The following is a 19,159-nucleotide window of genomic DNA, read 5'->3' as shown; positions in this document are numbered from 1 at the left end:
TTGAAGGTCACAAAAGGTCTGAATGGCCTTTGTTCCTAATTTTCTGTTGGTAAACAGCTCTGAGATGGGCAGCTGGAGGTCGGGCAGGGGTGGCTCCTGTGTCCTCTGAGCAGCATCAGTGAGGGACAGAGGGCTTGGAGGTGCTGCTGCTTGTGCAGAGCCCTCCTTGGCTGGAGGGGAAGCCAGTTTGGGGGCTGGATTTTCATTTTCTGCTCTCCATTTCAGCCAGGGACCCAGTGCCCCTTAGCAGGCCCCTGCTCTGTTTGGGTGCCTGGCCAGGCAGCACCTGTGTCTCTGCAGGTGATGTCACCTCACCACAGGGACAGGGCAGGTGGAGCTGCTGGGACTGTGAGGTCAGAAAGGTGCAGGGGAATAGAAGTAACAGGGGATGGAAGGTGGAATGGTGGAAGAGCTGTTCCCACTGAGGTGTGTAGGGACATGGGAAATGGAACCTGAACAGCAGCTGATGGAAAGCCTCTCCAGGGGTTGTGTTTTCCAGCAGCTTGGAGGCATCCTCAGAGACTGGAGCACTCTGCTGGACTTGCTGAGCTGTGTCATGTCCAGCCAAGCCTCTCTGGGAGCTCTGTGCTGTCACATTACAGATCCCAGGGGGGTTCAGGCTGGAGGGGACCAACAGTGGGGTCATGGTGCCACCTCCCTGCTCCAGCAGGGCCATCCCAGGGCACAGGGCTGATGTTCTGGAATGTTCCCAGTCAGGGAGAGCCCAGAGCCTCCCAGGCTCTGCTCAGGGCTGACACTGCCCAGGGCAGCAGTTCTGCCTCCTGGGCAGGGGAATTGCTGGGCTCAGGCCCTGCCCATGGCTCTGGGGCCATTGCTGGGCCTGGAGCAGAGCCTGGGCCTGCTCTGACCTCTGTGCACAGGGACAGACAGGGATGGACAGGGGGATACAGGGGCATACAGGGACAGACAGACAGGGACAGATTGGGCTGGGCTCAGGCCCTGCCCGTGGCTCTGGGGCCATTGCTGGGCCTGCAGCAGAGCCTGGGCCTGCTCTGAGCCCTGCGCACAGGGACAGACTGAGGGACACTCAGGGACAGACTGGGACAGATGGACAGACAGGGACAACCAGGGCTGAGGGCCCCTCTCAGCATCACCTCTCAAGACTGAATAGGGCCAACTTTTAGGGGTGAAAATCTCAATTTCTGGAGCCAGTGCTGTCCTGAAGTGTGGGTCTGTGCCAGAGCTGGGCAGGAGTTGCTGTGCTTGTGTCAAATCTGCATTCTTCCCTGGTTCTGGGGCCACAAACCTCAACATTCCTGCTCTTTTTCCATCAGAGAACAAACAATCCTCCATTGTCATTGGGAGAATTGCAAAATACAAACAACTACACCTCAAACAGCAGCTCAGCTCTTTGGTTCTAGTGGCCAGAAATGCCAAAGCCACTGGAAAAGAGATTTCTAATCTCTCACTGTGGAAGTTTGCTTCTTTGGGTAGGGCTGCTTTACTTCCACTAAATTTAACTGCAAACCAGGATCTAAGGCACATTTGGAAATTGGTTATTGGTGCCAAAGCTGATGAACAAGTTCTTGAAATTGATGCCCATTGCTTTTACATCTTGCTTTGTTCTCATTTCTTGCCCAAATCTTCCTTCCAAATGCTTCCATTTGGCACTGAATTTGTGTTGAAACTCCAGTCAATAAAGTCTAATCCTGAGAGATCTGGTGCAGAGATGGAATGAAAGGTTTAGTAAAACTGTAGAGACTGAGCTTGATTTTCAGTGTAGTGAGCAAGGACACGAATCTGCAATCCCAAGGGATGTGTTAGTCTGCACCATGGACCCCAGACACAAATCTTGCTGTTCCTGCTGTTCATGGGAGGGGTTGGGGATTTCTCCCTGAACCACATCCCCAGTGAAAGGAAAACAAATGAGGCTGCAGCTGTGAAAATTGATAAAATGGAGGAGAAGGAGCAGAGAGCGAACTGATGGAATAAATGATAAATAAATAATTTCCTGTCAGTGCAGTCAGGCTTGCTGTGGCTGACTGTTGCTCCCCAAGACACCCTCTTGTTTCAGGCTCCTGGATGAGTTGTGGAACATTTTCCATGCCAATAACTCCAGAAACCTGTCATCTCTAATTTCAATATACCCTTAGAGCAAAATCTCCACATCAAAATTCCCTCCAGAACATTCCGTGAAGGTGGAAAGTGTGGCGTGGAACCATCAGGATGAAGGCCAACAGGATTGCCAATTTGTAAAGAAAATTCATTTCAGAGAAACAATAATGAAATTCCTCTGTGATCTTACTCCCAACAAACTTAAACCTTTAATTTCAGCTCTGTTCAAAGAATGGAAAAGGTGTGAAGTTGCTGCCTGTAGCTGTTTAGGGGACTGCTTATCACAGCAGGAACGTGGATATCTCCTTGACTCCTTTCATTTCCTTTCTTTTCCAGGATGACACTGAGCCGTACTTTATTGGAATATTTTGTTTTGAAGCTGGTATCAAAATCATCGCTCTGGGCTTTGTTTTTCACAAAGGCTCTTACCTGCGCAACGGCTGGAACGTGATGGATTTTGTCGTGGTCCTCACTGGGTAGGTGACCTCCTCTCCCCCTGAGCTTAACGGGGCTCTCACCCTCGTTTGTGGTGTATGTTTGCTCTGGGTTGGGCTGGGATTGACTGGAGTGGAGTAGCACCAAAATCCTGCATTTCTGGCTGTAGTAAACCCAAAGAGTGGCTCTTGTGCTGAATGAGTCACTTGCCAAGTGTTTGAACCAACTCAAAAGTGGTTTTGAGGATATTTCTTTGTAGATATTCCAGTGTGTGTCTGATCCAGACACCTCCTGACATTTCTGTGACTTTGCAGGTTCTAATTGCCACTGGTACTTGAACCTGATTTAAGTCAATTTATTTTCGGACGTTACAGGATGACTTTAGAAGTCAACATGGAGAGTGCTAACAAATTAAATGCATCCTGGTTTTAAGCTGTTACAACTCTGAAATCAGCCAAGTTTCTGCAGGAATGAATTTATTCCCTTATAGAATAACTTTTCTCAAAAGAATTTGAAGGTGTTTGAAAAGAATTCAAAATGTCTTATTAAGGATGGAGGTGAAAAGGTTACGTGTGCATTTTGTACCCTGCTTTGAGATGATATCACTGATCTCTCCCTTGGAAATGCTGACAATATTTTACATTATGCATTGCAGCAGTTTCTGTCTATTTATATAAATAGAGGGTGATGCTGGTGGATAATGAAAACATAAACATGTACACTTCTAGTCTACAAATTGGGCTTTAAAGCTTCAGAGGAAACGATCCAAAGGTCTGCGTGAGGTCCTGAGCTTGCAGCCTTCATCTTGGAAGGATTTCAGTTCATTTCTCCTCAGAAACTGCAGCCTGGCTCCTGCTATTGATATGCTTCCCATATCCATCCTTTCCCACACCTTGCCTGCCCGTGTGTGTGGATATTCCCTGCTCCTGGTGGTGGTGTGGAGTAGGGAAGTGCTTGCATACATATACAAATATATTCATTAGCTACATGATCACTGTAATTCCATTTGCATTCATGGCACCCTGTGATACAGCACTTGAGAGGCCAAAGGGAATTCTTGATGTATTAAGAGGAAGAGAATAAATATTCAGGGCTTGATTCTCCTGCTGCTGGGGCTGGGTATTTAATCAATAGAAACTTCAGTGGAGGCACAAGGAGAATCAGATTTCCATACTTAGAAGCAGGGGGTACCAGGATGAAAAGAGAATTAGCACAGATGCTGCAATTATTCTCACTGACGCTCTGTTCTGATTCCTAGTTAGCTCCACATCATTGTTTGTGTTTAAAAAAATATAAAATCAAGACCGTGATTCTGGAAAGGACTTTGGCATCGGCTGAATTTATCCTACAGTAAAGCGTTCCACTATATGCTGGAATTCAGCTGACTCCAGTGGTTCTCTACTTAAAGTCCAGGCTCCACAGAAAAGCTTTTCTGAATCCCAGCCATATTGTTTAGGCATGGCTTGAATTCCTTTTATTATTATTATTTTTTTTTCTCCATAAACACAAGACTCCGGAGTTTGTTGGTTTTATTTTACAACTGACACATTCCAAGTGTTGCAGCTGAAGCGGCCACAGGATCCCCCTGGAACGAGCGGCGTCTCCCCGGTGCTGTGGGAGCTGCTTCTTGCAGCACTGTTTGATCCTGGAAAATAATTGTGGGATATCAGCTTGATGAGACAGCTGGAACAAGGACCCCCGGTGCCATCTGCAGCCCTGCGGGTTCCTTTGAAGTGCCATCCTGTTAACGTCACGGCTGCTGTTTCCAATGGTGACACCAACTGGGCCCTGCTGAAATTGTCTTGTACAAGGGCTTCCCACCAGGCAGCAGTGCAGGGGTGGCAAAGGCTCAGCTCATCAGCTTCGAGCCCAAGAGTCATCTCCACTGAGGAAATCCAGACCTCTAATCCTTGTAATTTGAGGGCTGCATTTAACAAGGCACTTGAGCTCGTGCCCGATTTTTGGCGTTAGGGGGAAGGTACTGAAAATAACAGAGTTACTCATGCTTGGTTTGAGGCTTTCCTGAATATTTCTAGTCCAGGTGGAGGGAGCACTGAAAGCTCTGCAGCTTCACACAGGGGGTTGAATTAGTGTTTTCTCTGTAGCCTGGTGTGTGTTGCTCTGCACTGCCCAGATCATGATTAAGTTCTCAGCTCACTCCTGTGTTGCCATGGGGCTGTGCTGGAAATCTGGAGTTCCTCTTCCTTGGGTTTCCTTCAGTGGCCAAAACCTTTTCATGTGCCCACTGCCTGCACAAGCTCAGGTGAGAGGGGAAACATGTGCTTGGTTGTTTATTTGAGACAAAATCCTCCTTGTTTCTGCATCAAGATTTCAAAGTCATCTTGATGAGTGAGAAATTTCCTGCTGACAAACCCTCCAAGGGTGGGATGTAAGGTGGTGAGACAAGTGGAACCTTCATTCTCATTTCTATGGAATGCAGACCTGGATCTCTGTGTTTCAAAAAATGATCAAGCTGTAATTTATTAGGGAATAATAAAAAAGGACAGTGCTAAGCCAGTACTTAATGTGTTCTTATAAATATAGATAGGTAGGACATCAGTTTTTGAAATATCATTTTGCTACTCTATCAAAAGCTTTCCTTTGCCATATGTGCAAGATTTCTACTTGAAAATGTTACTTCATGTTTCCCAGGCAGTGCTCAGCTCCCAAGCTCAGTTTTACATTGATCTTCAATATTATGGAGAGATTTTGAGTCCTCTGCTTTTATTATTTTTTTTTTTGATTTCTGTGTAAGCATGAAAGATCATGAAAATGTTCCATGATACCCCACACAGAGTTGTGTACCTGCTAATCCTCTGAGTGCTTGTTTTTATTAAGGTAAATGGTGAATGCCAGAAAACCTGATCTCATTTTCAGCTTTTAGCTAAGCACCAGAAAAGCAAAGAGCAGCTCTGCTCTCATTCTCTCTGTTTCCATAGGAAAAAGGCCAGCCAGAGTCTGGGTGTGCTTTGGAGGAGGCTGTGGGGGAAGGCTCTGCATTGATTGAACTTAGCCTTGTGTAAATATTCCAGTGATCATGCAGCAATCCTTCCCACCTGCTTTTTCCAACCCTTTTTATATATTTTTTTTTCTTTTGGTTACTCAATGCCTGCACCCTGGAATTATTGATAAATATATTTTTTATCTACCTGCAATGAGGGAGATTTTGTTTGTCAAAAGCAGACAGCAGAACTTGTTAATCAGGAAATACATCAGGGCTGTGTTCCATGCAGCCAGGATCAATATCTTATTGAGCTAAACTCGAGTCTAACAGATAGTGGCCCAAAATGGCTTTGGTTTGTTGTTCCAGAAAACACTCCCTCGCTTTCTTTTCCCAGCAATGCTGTGGTGCCTATTTCTCATTTGCTTCCAAGGAAACCTGTGGATCTGCTGTTAACAAAGGCCTGGGAAGAGAACAGGTTGCTCTCCTGGAAAGATATTGTTGCCTCTGTGATTTATTTAGTGATTTCTTGTGATCTCCACCAGTTGTAGACGAGTCTCAATGAAAGCTGCTCCTGCTGGCATCGGCCTGTTGCTGTTGGGGAGAAAAACACACATTTTATAGCTCCTGCTCATTTTATTTCCACGTTTCTGTGGGATTGCACTGGCTCCAGTGGTGACGTCACCCATTAGCAGCTCTAAATCACACAAAAATGCAGTTTCTCAGTTGGCTTGGGACTGGATGATCTTAATGCACTTTTTCCAAAGTGGAGGCAAAGGGAACTTTTAATTCTGTTGCTGCTATGTGTTTTGGGTTGAAAATTTTAGAAATCCACAGTTATTTTGGGAACAAATTTGTCCTGTCCCCTCAGCTGGAGCCATGAGCTCTGATTCAGGGCATGGAGGGTTCAGACCTTTTCCTCCTGGAGTTCATGAGAGATTTTCCCCTGGGTTTTGGATGCAAAGCCTGAAGAACTGCTGGGTTTGTGTGGAGCTGGCGTCAAGGGCTGTGTGCTGAGGTGAAGAATGGGGAACAAGTCATGGACAGAATGATATTGATCTTTGAGTCCCACAATTCAGATGTCTAGGGGTTTTTCAGGGGAAAAAAGGGCTTTTAAACTGTGATGTCCAAGGGGTCTGCTCTCAGTTGTGTTTTGGAGCTTGTTTATACTTCTGGTTTCCAAATCAGGGATAATGAGCTTTAGAGTCTGCCCTCCACTCTGTTTTGGAACTTTTTTATACTTCTGGTTTCCCATACCATGGACAATGGGCTGTGGGGTTTAACTCCACACCCCAATAAAGGAGCTGCTTGTCCCTTTTTCGTCATCAGCTACCCGAGATTCCCCTTGGTGCCTTCTAGTAAGGTTTGAAGAAGAATTCCTTTTTCTGCATGCCTATGATTTTATGAAATGACAGCTTTTCCCCAGTTGCTGCCCAGCCTCCCTTGACATGAGGGCTTTTCTGTGCACCACAGGCCTTTTCTGCTGCTCTGGTCCTTCCCCAGTTCTGCCACATCCTCATGGAGTGACCACAACCACATTGTGTTTGTCCAACACCAAGAGCGGCTAAAGGCCGCTATGAAATAACGGAGTGCTTGACAGGATCATGCTCTGCCCTTTATGAGCAGAATTAATTTCTTTTGGCTTCCAATCAGCCTGGATTAAACACTCTCGAAGAGTCCTGGTGGCTTCTTGAGCCAGTTGGATCAGCTGCCTGCATCTCTGGGTGGGACTGGCAGAGACAGCGTGTGCCAGCCCCGGCGCTGCCAAGCGATGTGCACAAAGTCTCTGCGCGGGTACGGATGTCTCAGCCTGTCTGGAACAAATTACAAAAGCCAGAATTATCTTGATTGTCTGAGAAATGTGCTCCCAGCTCCTGATGCTGCTAATAATTTGGAAGGCAACTCATTTAGTAACAGCATAAAGGCCTGCTCATGCTCGATGTGAGCGTTGCTGGTTACCAGGATCATCCTGCTATGTGGGCAGTGGGAGCTGCTATTCCTGGTGCTGTGTTTGAGGAGCAGCAGCCTTGGGTGCAGGGATGAGTGACAGAGTGGGAGGCACAGGAACCACCCAGCCTGGGCTGTGCAGCAGGTTTGGACCTTGGATCTGCTCCTTTCAGGTGGATGTACCTCCTAGACAAGGTGTGGGGGGAAATGTGACCAGGGAAGTGTTGGAGAAGGAAACACCTTGGTGAGGGCTGGGATTCTTAAAGCTGTCAAATACTCACAGAAGCTTTGGCTCCAGCATTTCTTTCTCTCCATGTGCATGTTCCTGTGCTTCAGAAGCTCTTAAATGAGGGTATCTGAACTCTGGGACTGGCTCTGGTGTACTTTGTGTATAAGGGTGATGAGATGAAATGGCTTCAAACAGAAGGGAGGTTTAGATGAGATGTTAAGAGAAAAAATCCTTCCCTGTGATGGTGAGCAGGCCTTGTCAGCTGTGGCTGCCCCTGGATCCCTGGCAGTGCCCAAGGCCAGTTTGGATGGGGTTGGAACATCCTGGGACAGTGGGAGGTGTCCCTGCCATGGCAGGGGTGGCACTGGATGAGCTTTAAGGTCCCTCCCAACCCAAACCTTTCTGTGATCATCTGATTCTATATTCCACCTGCAAATAAACACAGAACTAATTAGAAAAATGAAATACAAATGAAATCAGCCCCCTTGGCTGCCCTGCAGCACCCCTCTAGGTGGTTGCTCAATGCTCTATCAGCTCTGGGAATGGAGATGCGGGGAATGAAGGGCTGGGAGCAGGGAAGTGCAGATTGCCCTCAGCTTTCCCAATGTGGAAATTTTGGCACTTGTGTGCTAGAAAGCAAAGCAGGGCAACAACAGGAGTTGGGAAAAGGGACGCTTTGAGGAGGAACAAGCTCAGTCCTGGTTGGCTGTCACAAGGAAAAGGAACTGTTTGCTTGGGGTGGTGATGGACTCGGGGTGAGTGCTGTCAGCACCGTGCATGAGTCATGAAAGGAGCAAAGCTTTTATGGATTTTAATGCAGCTGATCGTTGTGTTCAATTTCTTTTATGCTCCAGTGATGGATGGACACTTGCTGGCTCAGAAGAGCCAAGGCCCCTTCTGAAATTAAATCAGATAAAGGTGGACAAGACACAGGGATTTACCTGTAAGGTATTACCTGGTGCTCTGGCTGGTGGGTGAGGGCAGAAAAGAGGGAAGGCAAGACATCAAATTTTCATTTTTGAAACAGAGAGAGTTTGTAACTGGGAGGGAGGAGGGTGTGTGAGGTCTCAGGTGGAACAGAAATTGTTCTATCCTCTGCCCCTTGGCTGTCTGGGCTCCTGGGCAGCTGCAGGAGCCATTCCCTTCAGAGAAGACTGGGCAGGGAAGAAGAGTTTGAGGGTTCTAAACCCATCTGGCAAATGTCCCCATTTCCTTTTTTGCCCAGTGGGCAGCAGCTTCCTTGGGACTGGAGCATGTTTTCTCTCTGGGCTTGTTTCTCTGAGCAAAGGGGGCCCCAGGCCGTGCTGAGCCTCTTGCTGTGTTAATTAGGGCTCGTGTCTTTTTTTGTTGCTTGTAGTGGCTTTTCTGCATCGATTTTGGTGGGGGTGGCTGGAGGCAGGTTGAGAGAAGCGGGTGGGTGAGTAATTGTGTGGCTGGCTGCTAAATCAGGAGACTTTCCTGGGCAGAGGAGGACTCTGGGCTGTGCTTAGAGGAAGGCTGCAGATGGTCCCAGCCCCTCAGAGGAGCTGCAGGTGGGGACAGCCCTTCCCTGGCAGAAATTATCCTGCTCTGGCTCTGCTCTGGTGGTGGCAAACCAAACGTTTCAGGTCAGAGAACCTCTCAAGGGCAAACAGATAATGAGATTGATGTGCTGCTCTCTTACTTTATTAAAAGGTACTGCGATGTATCGAATACCTGGGATGAGAAGTGATAATGATGGAACAGCACAAGGAGCTGAGAAGTTGGGGCACAAACAGCCTCCTTTCTATTAAAGAGAGAGGAAACAAAACCATCCAGGTTTCCATCTCATATCCATTTCTACATTTTGTGCCTGTTTGTGCTTCCTGGAAGCTTTGTGCTCACAGAGAGGGGCTGCCAGACAATATTTATGGGTGTTTACCTCCCTCTGAAGCTGGGCAGCTGTCAAGTGGAAGTGACCATCCCAAATGAAAGCAAGGGTTGCTCCTCATGGCAGCCAGGGCTTTATCAAAGGCAGGCAGGATCATTAGTCCAGAGTCCAGACAGTATTTTTAGCTTTTTATGGCTCTCAAAGGCAGGTGGGTGGCAGGGAAATATTGTCTCTTGTGAGGGAAGCAGCTGCACAGGCAATTGTGGAGCCTGCAGGTGGGAAGAGGACTCTGGACCTTGGGATCTGCTCCTAATGTGATTCTGCCCTGGAAACCATGTCCTGTGGGCACCTAGAGGTGGAAAACATTGATACCTGCTCTTGGAGCTGGGTGTGGATGCTGGGAATTCAACCCCTAACCAGCAAATCAAACTGCAGCTCCAAAGGGCTTTAATTCCTTATTTTTAATGCTTCCTTGTTTAAAAACAAACAAGCAAAAAAATCACCAAGCCCAAAATACCCAAGTGCTGTGTGTGGTGTTGAGTGCTGTCCCATAATTAGATGAGGAGGAGGAGGGTGCAGGTTACCTCAGACTCCTGCTTCTCAAATAGTGCTTCTGCTGCTGTGTCCCAGTTCCAAGGGAGCAGCTTTGGATGGCAAAGTGCCTGCTCATCTCAGGGGAGAAGAACCTGCCTGTGGCTGTGCAAAAGGGTGAGGATTTGGAAAACCAGCCTGGTTTTAGTCATGATCTAAGCCTGAGTGCCAACAGTGAGCCTGCACACGTGTCCTTGGATCCACATCTCACCCCAAAGGCTTTGGGGGCTCTCAGACCATTCTCTTCCTCAGGGCTCTCTGAAAACATCAAGAAAACTTGGATTTGGAAAACTTGGATTTGGAAAGCTGATTTTTCATTCTTTTCTTGCTGAACCACTCAAGAGGTGTGTAAGATGCTCTGGCCAGGGCTGGGCTTCCATGCTGGAAGCTGGAGCCAGAGGATGTGTGAATTCCAGGCCAAGCCACATCCAGGATCAGCCCCTGGAGATGCTTTTCCACACAATTCCACAAGATTTTTTTGCTTAACTTCAGCTCTCTTGCATCTTCTCTGTGCTGAAGGGTCTGAGACAGAGGAAGGGATCCCCCATGAGTGAGGTCAGGCTGCAGGATGACTCCTCTGGATGAGCTCCTGACTGTGGGAAGGTCCCTCTTCTACCCTGGGCAAGCCCAGCAGCTCAGGCTGAGAAAGCCCTGCCTCCTGTGGCACACACCAAATGTTGCAATATTGGGATCATAATTCCAATAGCCAAACCTGTGGGGTGAGCTTAGAGGCCTTGGAAAACTCCCTGATCCTCACAAAGGCCACCTAAACAACACACAGGAGAAACCTTTCCCTCCTGGCATGGTCAGCATCAGCTGAATCCATGTCTGACACAATTGTGTCTCCTCCCTCCTCCATCTCCCCATATTTTGGTGGCCAGAAAAGTCACCTGTCATGGGTTTTGGATTGATAAATGCAACAAACTCATTTGCTCAGTGATGTCAGGGTGGAGCATTCAGGAAACAGGTCAGGCTTTTCTGGTGGATATTCTTGTTCTGTCAGTGCTGGAGTTGTCTTGGTTTCCGAGCTGGCTGCAGGGCTGGGTGTGTTTGTGTAGGTGATTCTCGTGATCAGCTGCAGCATTTTAAAAGCCTCCCTCTGGAGCAAGAAGTTCAGGTCACTCCTGAGTTAAACCCAATTTTAGACAATAATGGGTTTAGCTGTTGGCTCAGTTCAAGTCAGTTCAGGCTGGGCTGGGTGAGATTTAAGCAAAGAAAGGATCAGGAGTAGAGATTGGAGCAGTCTGGGCTTCCCTGGGAATAGAAATTGTTGCTGGGTCTCTCCAAAGAGGGGAGGGCTGCTCTCAGCCAGGAATCTGTGAGCAGAGGGTTGTTCCTTAGGGAGGTTTCTGAAAAGGGGTTAAGGCTGACTCCCCTCCTTTGCCTCATTACACAAATTCCCTGTAGGGCTCTGCACAACTGGAAGGTCCCAGAGTCAGACTGAGGCTTTAGGAGCACATTGATGGTCCATGGGATGATGTAGAAGTACAGAAGTGAAGGACAAAATTGAGCTGCTTGGAGAAGACTGAGACTTTTCCAGCTATGAAATGTTCCTGTGCTGAAGAACACTGATAATCAGAAATACTTGGTTGGATGTAGCTTGATTCTGGTTCAAAAAGGACTTAATAGAACTTGAATTGGGGCTCTCAGCTTATTTTCCAATTAAAAAGAACTAAAAAAGGTACACAGTTCAGTCATTCAGCCTTTTGGCTCAGTTTCCCCCTCTCAAACACCCTGAACCAGCATCCTTAAATAAAGTTTGGGCATGGGAGCTCAGGATGAAGGCTGTGAAAATGATTAAAGTGTTGAAGAAATGTCCATTTAAGGAGAAGTGAAAAGGCTGAGAGTGTTAAAATTAAGAGCAAAGTCTCATAAGGGTGAGATAGATAAAGAAAAGCAGAGAGAAAATCATGTTTCCCTGTCTATTTTGGTAGGACTCAAAAAACATCAGTGACGAAAATGAAGTTTTAGAACTTCTTCGCTAATGGAAATGTAATTAACTCATGGAAATCATCACAAGCATTTGCTGGTTTGGATCTGGAGACCAAAGTAGCCTTGAGATGATCTTCAGATCCACCAGAAGGGAAATGGTATTTTTTGAAGGGGGATGATTAGGCCTTTCCCTGGTGCTCCCTGGAATAAGTTAGGTGGAAATGTGAACAGGCTGTTTCATAATTGTCCTTTCCTTTATCTTGTAATTTCTTCTGAATCCTGCGGAGCCACGGCTTGGGAGCAGGATCCAGCCTGTTCCAGCCTGACCTGGGAATACGAATTTGTCAGTTTAGACACGACACAATATCAATAGGAGTGCTGCTGTTTCATCCCTTCATGTCTGATTTAAAGATCAAACATCTTCCTGCTACAGCTCAGAGAGAAACTTCAATGCTCCAGAGCTGAGTGTGCCCTCCAACCCCGTGAGCCTCAGCTGTGGGAAAAGATCTGGGGTTGAAAATTGGCACTCATTTAAAATGAATCCCAGGTGGTTGCTGGTAATGTGGATATCACTGTGATAAAGGGGGCTTGGTTTGGGTGAGGAGGGAGGTCAGGAGGCTCAGACCTGGTGCTGCAGGGGTGTCACTGCTCCCTTTCCATGGTGGAGCATCCCCTTGACCTTGCTTTGGGAGGATCTCAGCCGTGGCCTCCTGACTTTGCAGGATCTGGAACACAGGAGAAGCTTCTGGCAGGTGAAATTATCTGATCAGGGGGTGGCCCTGTCCTCAATGAGGCTTCAGTCAGAGCTGAGAGCTCGTCCAGCTGCCACCAGTCAGGCATGAAAGCTCTCCTGCTGGGGAGGAGCATTAGCAAAGCTCCCTCCCAGTGCCAAAGACAAATCTCTGCTGCTTTTCTGGCCTCCAGCGCTGGGAAAGGGGTGGCAGCCAAAGGCTCTGGGAGGTTGCAGGGAGTTATTTCCACACTGGGAAGGGATCTGCACTCTTGGCTGCTGGTAGGTGGGTTAGACCTTTCCTGAGGGTCATTAGAAACAGGCCTGGAGAAAAGATGAGGTGAAGTTTCAGCTTGAGACTTCTGAATCTTTGGACTGCTGGATCCTGGCTGCTCTGGCTGCAGGATGAGGAATGAACTCCAGAAAACTCCTCACATTTCTTTTTAATCCCATTATTTTCAGAAGTTCATGTTCATGTGCTCCAAGTAAGTGATGCTGTATCTGTTCAAAACCATTTAGCTGATAACATGAATAACCTCATCACAGATCTCTGCAGCTTATCTCTGCTCTGAGAAATGTGCTGAAATGAAAAATGTTACCTTTCTTGTCTCCTGATGCCAAATCTCAGCCTTATTTACCCACTTCCTGGGCAGAAGCGTTCCAGATTCCTGAAGTTCTGTGGCCCAAATTACCTTCCTGGCTGGCTGGATGAATCCTGAGCTTCTTTAAATTTCTTGTTCTGTAATAATGAAGTACTACAATTGGATAGGTAGAATAAAATAGGATTTGGAAATGCTTGACTTGGTTACCAGTTGTACAGACAGGACCACTCCAAGCCTGTTTTTAAAAACTTAATTTTTTTCACTCTCTGGTTACAATTTAAAGCCAGTTAAACAGATACAAAATGATGGTAACCCCTGCCTTTCACAAAGGGTGAAAAGGAAGCTTGGCATGATTCAATTTCTTGTTTTATTTTGACGCATGAAGGAACAGGAGAGCATGGGAGCAGTTAATGCTGTGTCTGAGGCAGATCCAGGATAATGCGGCTCTGGTTCTCTTCTGCAGCACACTGGGCAGTGGATGGGATTTTGAGGGTTCTGTTTTTCTCTTCTTCTCATATCTTTGGCTAATAAGGGATTTTAGGCTGTTTCTTTTCCCTTTGTTTCCACATTCCCACCTCTTTAAAAATGAAGGCAGTGCTGGTTCCTGACTCTGTAACGTACCGGTGAAGGAGGCTGCCTGTCAGCCCTGAAAAGTAGTGAGTTTCAAATGTCTCAAAAGAAGTAAAAATAAGCCTTTAGAATGTTGAAATGAAGTGTGGGGAACTTGAATCAGAAGTAAAAGAGATGGTAACAGCATCATCTTCTAGAAATCATCAGCTAGAACTCTTGTAGCTGCTCAGTCACAGTGAGTGGGAGACTTGCAGGGAGCTCAGCGCTCGTGTTCCACGGGGAATGTGTTAAATCCACGGCGTGGCACACACAGAGCTGCAGCTGTGGGTGTCTGCCAGAGCTCAGCCCCAGGCAGGGTCGGACCTCTGGGGGAGGTGGTGTGCTCTGAGTCAAAATGTCCACCAGTGTTGTCACCGACTTGTGTGAAAACGAGGGGCTCCACCTTGGATGGAGAGAGGGGAATGTCACTGCTCAATGTCCTGGCTTTGAAATGCTGGAATCATGGGTTGATTTTCAAAAGGTGTGGTTCATGAATGGCAGGGAGAAGCTGGGAGTGTTTTCCTGGTGCCTCTTTCCACAGCAGGATGGGGCTGGAAAGGTTTCCTGCAGCAGAAGCCTCCCCAGGGTTCCAGCAGTGCTGAAGCCACAGCTGTGACCTGGACCAGGTTCAGCTCTTTGGGTTTCAAAGCCACATCTGAGCAATCAGCTGAGGCCTGCTTGGCATGAAGGTGCCCAGGGGACAAAAGCAAACAAAATTTGTATTTATTTTTTCCTTTTTGAAAGCTGGCAGCCCTCCAGCTCATCAAACACCACTTCTGCTTCTGATCCCACTAGGGCTGCCCTCTGATCTGGCTTGTGTGGGAAGGATGAGAAACCCTTTCCTTGTAACAACAAACCTCTGGTGTCCCTCTGTGAGGGCTGGAAAATGTAGAATTAGTGTCCCTTTTCCTCAAAACAACCTTCTGGTCCATTAGCAGGAATGGAATAGCCCCCCTGCATCTTTGCAAACCTTTGTTCCACAGGAGGAAGGTTTGGGTGAGGCTTAATTTCCATCTAATAGCCTGTTAAAATCTTCACATGGTATCTTGGAGAATGCCATTAAGAATCAATTACATTAATGGGGCTCAGTTGGAGCTGTGCTGAAATATGGATGGATCAAGGAAAGTGACTTTGCAAAACAGGGTCCTTGGTGCTGCAGCCATTTATTCCTCTTCATCTCCCCGGGTTTCTGTGTGGACCAAACCTGCTCTTGGATGTTGTCAGCTCTGCAGAAGCTGAGCTTGTTCAGGGTTGAGGGCTCAGTGTCATGAACTGTGGTGTAAAGCCACTGCCAGGGGGGTTAGGAGGGAGTAATTCCCTCACCCTGGTGGAGATGGTGTTGGACTGCTCAGTTAAAACCACCTGGCAGCACCAGGGGATCCTCCAGGCCTTGTTCATCCAACTGCAGAGCCTGATCTGACACCTTAGAGGTGTCTGGCACTGTGCTGCTGACACTGCAGAGTGTCCACCAGCTTATCATGTGACAAAAGGCCTGGAGATATGAGAGGATGGAGAGAGAGGACTTTCTGTGTGTGGCTGCTGGGGTGTTAAACTGATTATAACCTGGGCTGTGAAAGAGGATCCTTAGCCATGGAAAGAACATGGTGACAGAGAGAAGCTGCATGTCCTTGCAGGAGAGGTGCATGGAAAGGTGAGTCCTGGTGTGAGACTGCTCAGGACCTTGTATAAAGTGGGACTGAGAGGTCCCTGTCCACTGCCCCTTCCCTGGGGTGGGATTTAATGAGTGTCCCACAGCTCACAGCTGGTGTTGGGCGGTGGTGGCAATGCTTTGGTCCTGCTGTTGGTGTAGGAAGTGTGACTGGAGCTGGGGTTGCAGTGAATAAGCTGGGGAAGCTCCAGCTGAACCCTCATGGATTGGGATGAGGGATTCAGATGGGGTTGGGAAGGAGCCTGTGGTGGCCACAGTGACTCTGGGTGAAGAAAGCTCAAGAGAGGGACAAAGACAAGGCCTTGGTGATGTCTGTTGTGTACTTTCCATTGTACTTTGAGCCTCTTGGATCGTGTTTTTTGCAGGAATGTTTCTAGAAAGGGATCTGTGGGATCCAGCTGCCTCATGGCTCCGTGGGCAGCTCAGCTGCAGGTGAGTGGCCTGAGGGACTGAGCCGTGAGGCAGAGCCCTGTGGTGTTTGCATCCACGTGCCAGGCACTGCGTGGGTGTCTGTGAGGTGCAGGGAAAGCCATAAGTGTTGGGTGCTGCCTCTTGTCCATGAGAAATTTGTGATTTACCAGAACTCATCTGTTGCAGCGTATTTGCAAGGGTTAGGCCATAGTGTGCAGCCAGCCTGCTTCTGAGTTTGTTACCAAAGCCTCAGGAATTCATAAAGGCTACTGGAACATAAATTGTGCTGAATTAAGAAAGAAGAGGCTGAAAAACAGAATATCAAGACAGCAAGAACTGGATAACAGAGGACTGTAACCAATCACATACTCTGAGAAATGCAGGCAGAAAATGAGTGAACAAGACAAAGGCACCAATTAAGAAGTGTGAACTCAGTAGTTTAGAATTTATAAAAATGTGTGTAATGTAAACAATAAACAGCTTCTGCTTGACTATATTGGTCAGTTGTCCAGGAATCCTGGATTTCCCACAACACTCATCATCCCCAGACTCATGAGGTCACAGCTAGATTTGTTTTCCTCTTTACAAACGAGGGGCTCGAGTAAAACCAAAACAAACAAAATTTCTAGAAGATTTAAAGTAGAAGTTGGGTGAACATCCCCCTGGTTTGAGTAAAACCAAAACAAACCAAATCTTTAGAAGATTTAAAGTATGAGTGGGGTGACCATCCCCCTGGTTCCCCTGTGTGCCATGGCTGAAGCACGAGCAGCAGCTGAGGAATCCCCGCTGCCGGAGCCATGGCACTGATGCAGGTGACAGATAGGAAACTGCTGAGCTGGTACCCTCCAGCAGAGCTGCACCCCAGGCAAGGGCTCCACTGGGTGTCTGATCACCCTGAGTCCCCCAGGGCTGGCATCTCAGCTGGCACTGGAGCTCCTGGGGCTGCCCACCCTGCCGAGCAGCCAGGGCTGGGCGTACACCCGGAGCTGCAGACCCCACAAAGGTGGCTCCATGGAAATGACTCTTGGAATGCTCAGGTTGTGTTTGGAGTTGGAGGCTGGAGGGCTGAGCCTTTCACTGAGCTCATCCATCAGGGAACCAGCTCCTGTGTGCAACCTGTGCCCAAAGCAGAGCCTATCCCTCTGAGCTCTCATTAAATCCAGCAGAACCAAAGCAAATATTTTCTGAAAAATCACTTCACCAGGATTTCTTCTCCTGGGAAGCTGAGAAGCCTCAGCTTCTCCTTGTTTTGCTGCTTTGGAATGTGATTTGGAGATTGTTTACCCAGCATGTGAATTGTTTTTACTTAGTGGCCAATCACCATCAGCTATGTCGGGACTCTGAGTCAGTTGCAGGTTTTTATTATTCATTCTTGTTAAGCCTTCTGATGTCTCCTTTCTCTTTCTTTAGTATAGTGTGGGGAAGATGAAACAGAAAGCCTTATAAATATGATTGCCTGGCAAAAGATTTTGAGAATATGGAAACTATAAGTGAGATTGAAATGAAAACAAGCTTTGAGATCCCTCAGTTACTGAGCAACTGGAAAACAATGGTGTGCCCAGCTGAAGGTAATCCCCTTTTGATGAAACAACACCCTCTGCTTGCAGACAGGCCCAAGGGTCAGAGCAGACCCTACAGCTTGGCAGAAGGGGCCCAAAGAGGAGTTTTTAGGGTTTAAAATGTAACACAGTATGGTAATGTAATGATTCTTATAGGCTGTATGTAAATGCTATAGGATTTGTATTTTGTACTAGATTGGTTAGTGAGAATCAGAATATTCAACACAGAAGAAGATTTATTGTATTGTAACGGGAACCTCGCTCTCTTACCCTTTTACACTCTCATCCTTTCATCCTCTGTACCACTCTCTTTACTTCTCTCGGGCCTGCTCTGAGCTGTGTTTGGCAGCTCCCAGCAGGGCCCTGCACCCAGGCCCTTTGCAATAAACCCCAAGTTCCAGACCTGGCTCCAGGGATCTCTCGTCTCGATCCATCCCCACTGTCCTACTCCCTGATGCTCCTACAGTATAGTTTTAGTATAGCATTTTTAATATAATATAATACAATAAAATAATAAGTCAGCCTTCTGGGAACATGGCCTCAAATTCTCATCTCTCACCTCATCCTGGGGACCCTCACAAACACCACACAAACCCAGCTCTTGCCACTTCCCACCTCACCCAGCCCGAGCTGTGAGCGTGGGGAGGATCTGTAAACCCCTGAGCTCAGGCTTGGAGTAACCTTGGAGCAGAGTGATGGGAAGGGCGTTGCTGGAGACCAGCCCCAGCCAGACTTTGCAGTGCCTTGTTCTTGGAAACGAGCTGTGTTTCAGGCAAATATCCGGGAGCCGGGGATTTTTTTAGCCTGTCTCTTGCTGTTCATTTTCTCCCTGGCACTGGGACTGCAATTCCAGGAACCCTGGCTATACTTGAAAGCGCCTCTCAGACAGGGATAAAAGTAATTAAACCTCTCAGCTTTCTCAGCTTTCTCTCTCTCTCTTTTTTTTTTTTTTTAATTTATTGTAGTTTTTCAAACGTGGCTTTAAGATGGGGACAAATTGTTCAGGCTGAGATCTGCCAGCCTGTTCCAGCATGGAGCAGGTGAATGGGAGGATGAGGAGGCTCCTCCCTGAAAGGCTCCAGAGCTGCTCCTGGAGGAAGCAAAGATGGTTGGCTGCTGCCAGGTGCAGCCTTTCTTACACTTCCCCTCTCCTCCTCACGTAATTAACTCGTTAAATTTAGCTGTCTGAGAGGTATGGAAATGCATGTGGTGCAACTGCTTCCTCTGTGCAAATAACCCTGATTTCAGCTTCCGTGAAAAATCAAGGGAATTGTTTCATGCCATGCAGAAGCACTGAAAGGACTGAGTTTCATAGGAAAAGCAGATTAAAAAGGCAAGAAAATTGGGGGAAATGAGGGGTAATGTTTTTGTCTAATCTGGATTATAATGATTCCAAGCTTTTAATGTTCTCAATTTTAATTTTTTAACTTCAATTTTATTTGGGAAATTAAACTGTGAGATCCTTTTAAGTAGAAAAGACCAGACTCTAAAGGTTTTGATTTAACAATGTTGGCACACAAAACCTTCTCCATGCTGCTTTTCTTCAAGGAGGGATTTTGGCAAACTTGGCTTGAGTTTG

The 19,159-nt window shown here is 47.3% G+C and overlaps 1 protein-coding gene across 14 annotated transcripts in view; it reads left to right on the top strand.

The window, feature by feature from the left end:
* CACNA1B (calcium voltage-gated channel subunit alpha1 B) overlaps positions 1 to 19,159 on the top strand; it is a 322,441-nt gene that overhangs the window by 9,308 nt on the left and 293,974 nt on the right. For all 14 annotated transcript variants that reach the window (XM_064728143.1, XM_064728152.1, XM_064728150.1 and 11 more), the window contains exon 3: positions 2,413 to 2,552. In XM_064728143.1, the coding sequence (XP_064584213.1) occupies positions 2,413 to 2,552 (140 nt within the window). The remainder of the gene's footprint in view (positions 1 to 2,412; positions 2,553 to 19,159) is intronic.

The sequence above is a fragment of the Zonotrichia leucophrys genome, chromosome 17, assembly GCF_028769735.1.
Source record: "Zonotrichia leucophrys gambelii isolate GWCS_2022_RI chromosome 17, RI_Zleu_2.0, whole genome shotgun sequence".
NCBI lineage: Eukaryota > Metazoa > Chordata > Aves > Passeriformes > Passerellidae > Zonotrichia > Zonotrichia leucophrys.
This window is presented reverse-complemented; position numbering and strand designations above follow the sequence as displayed.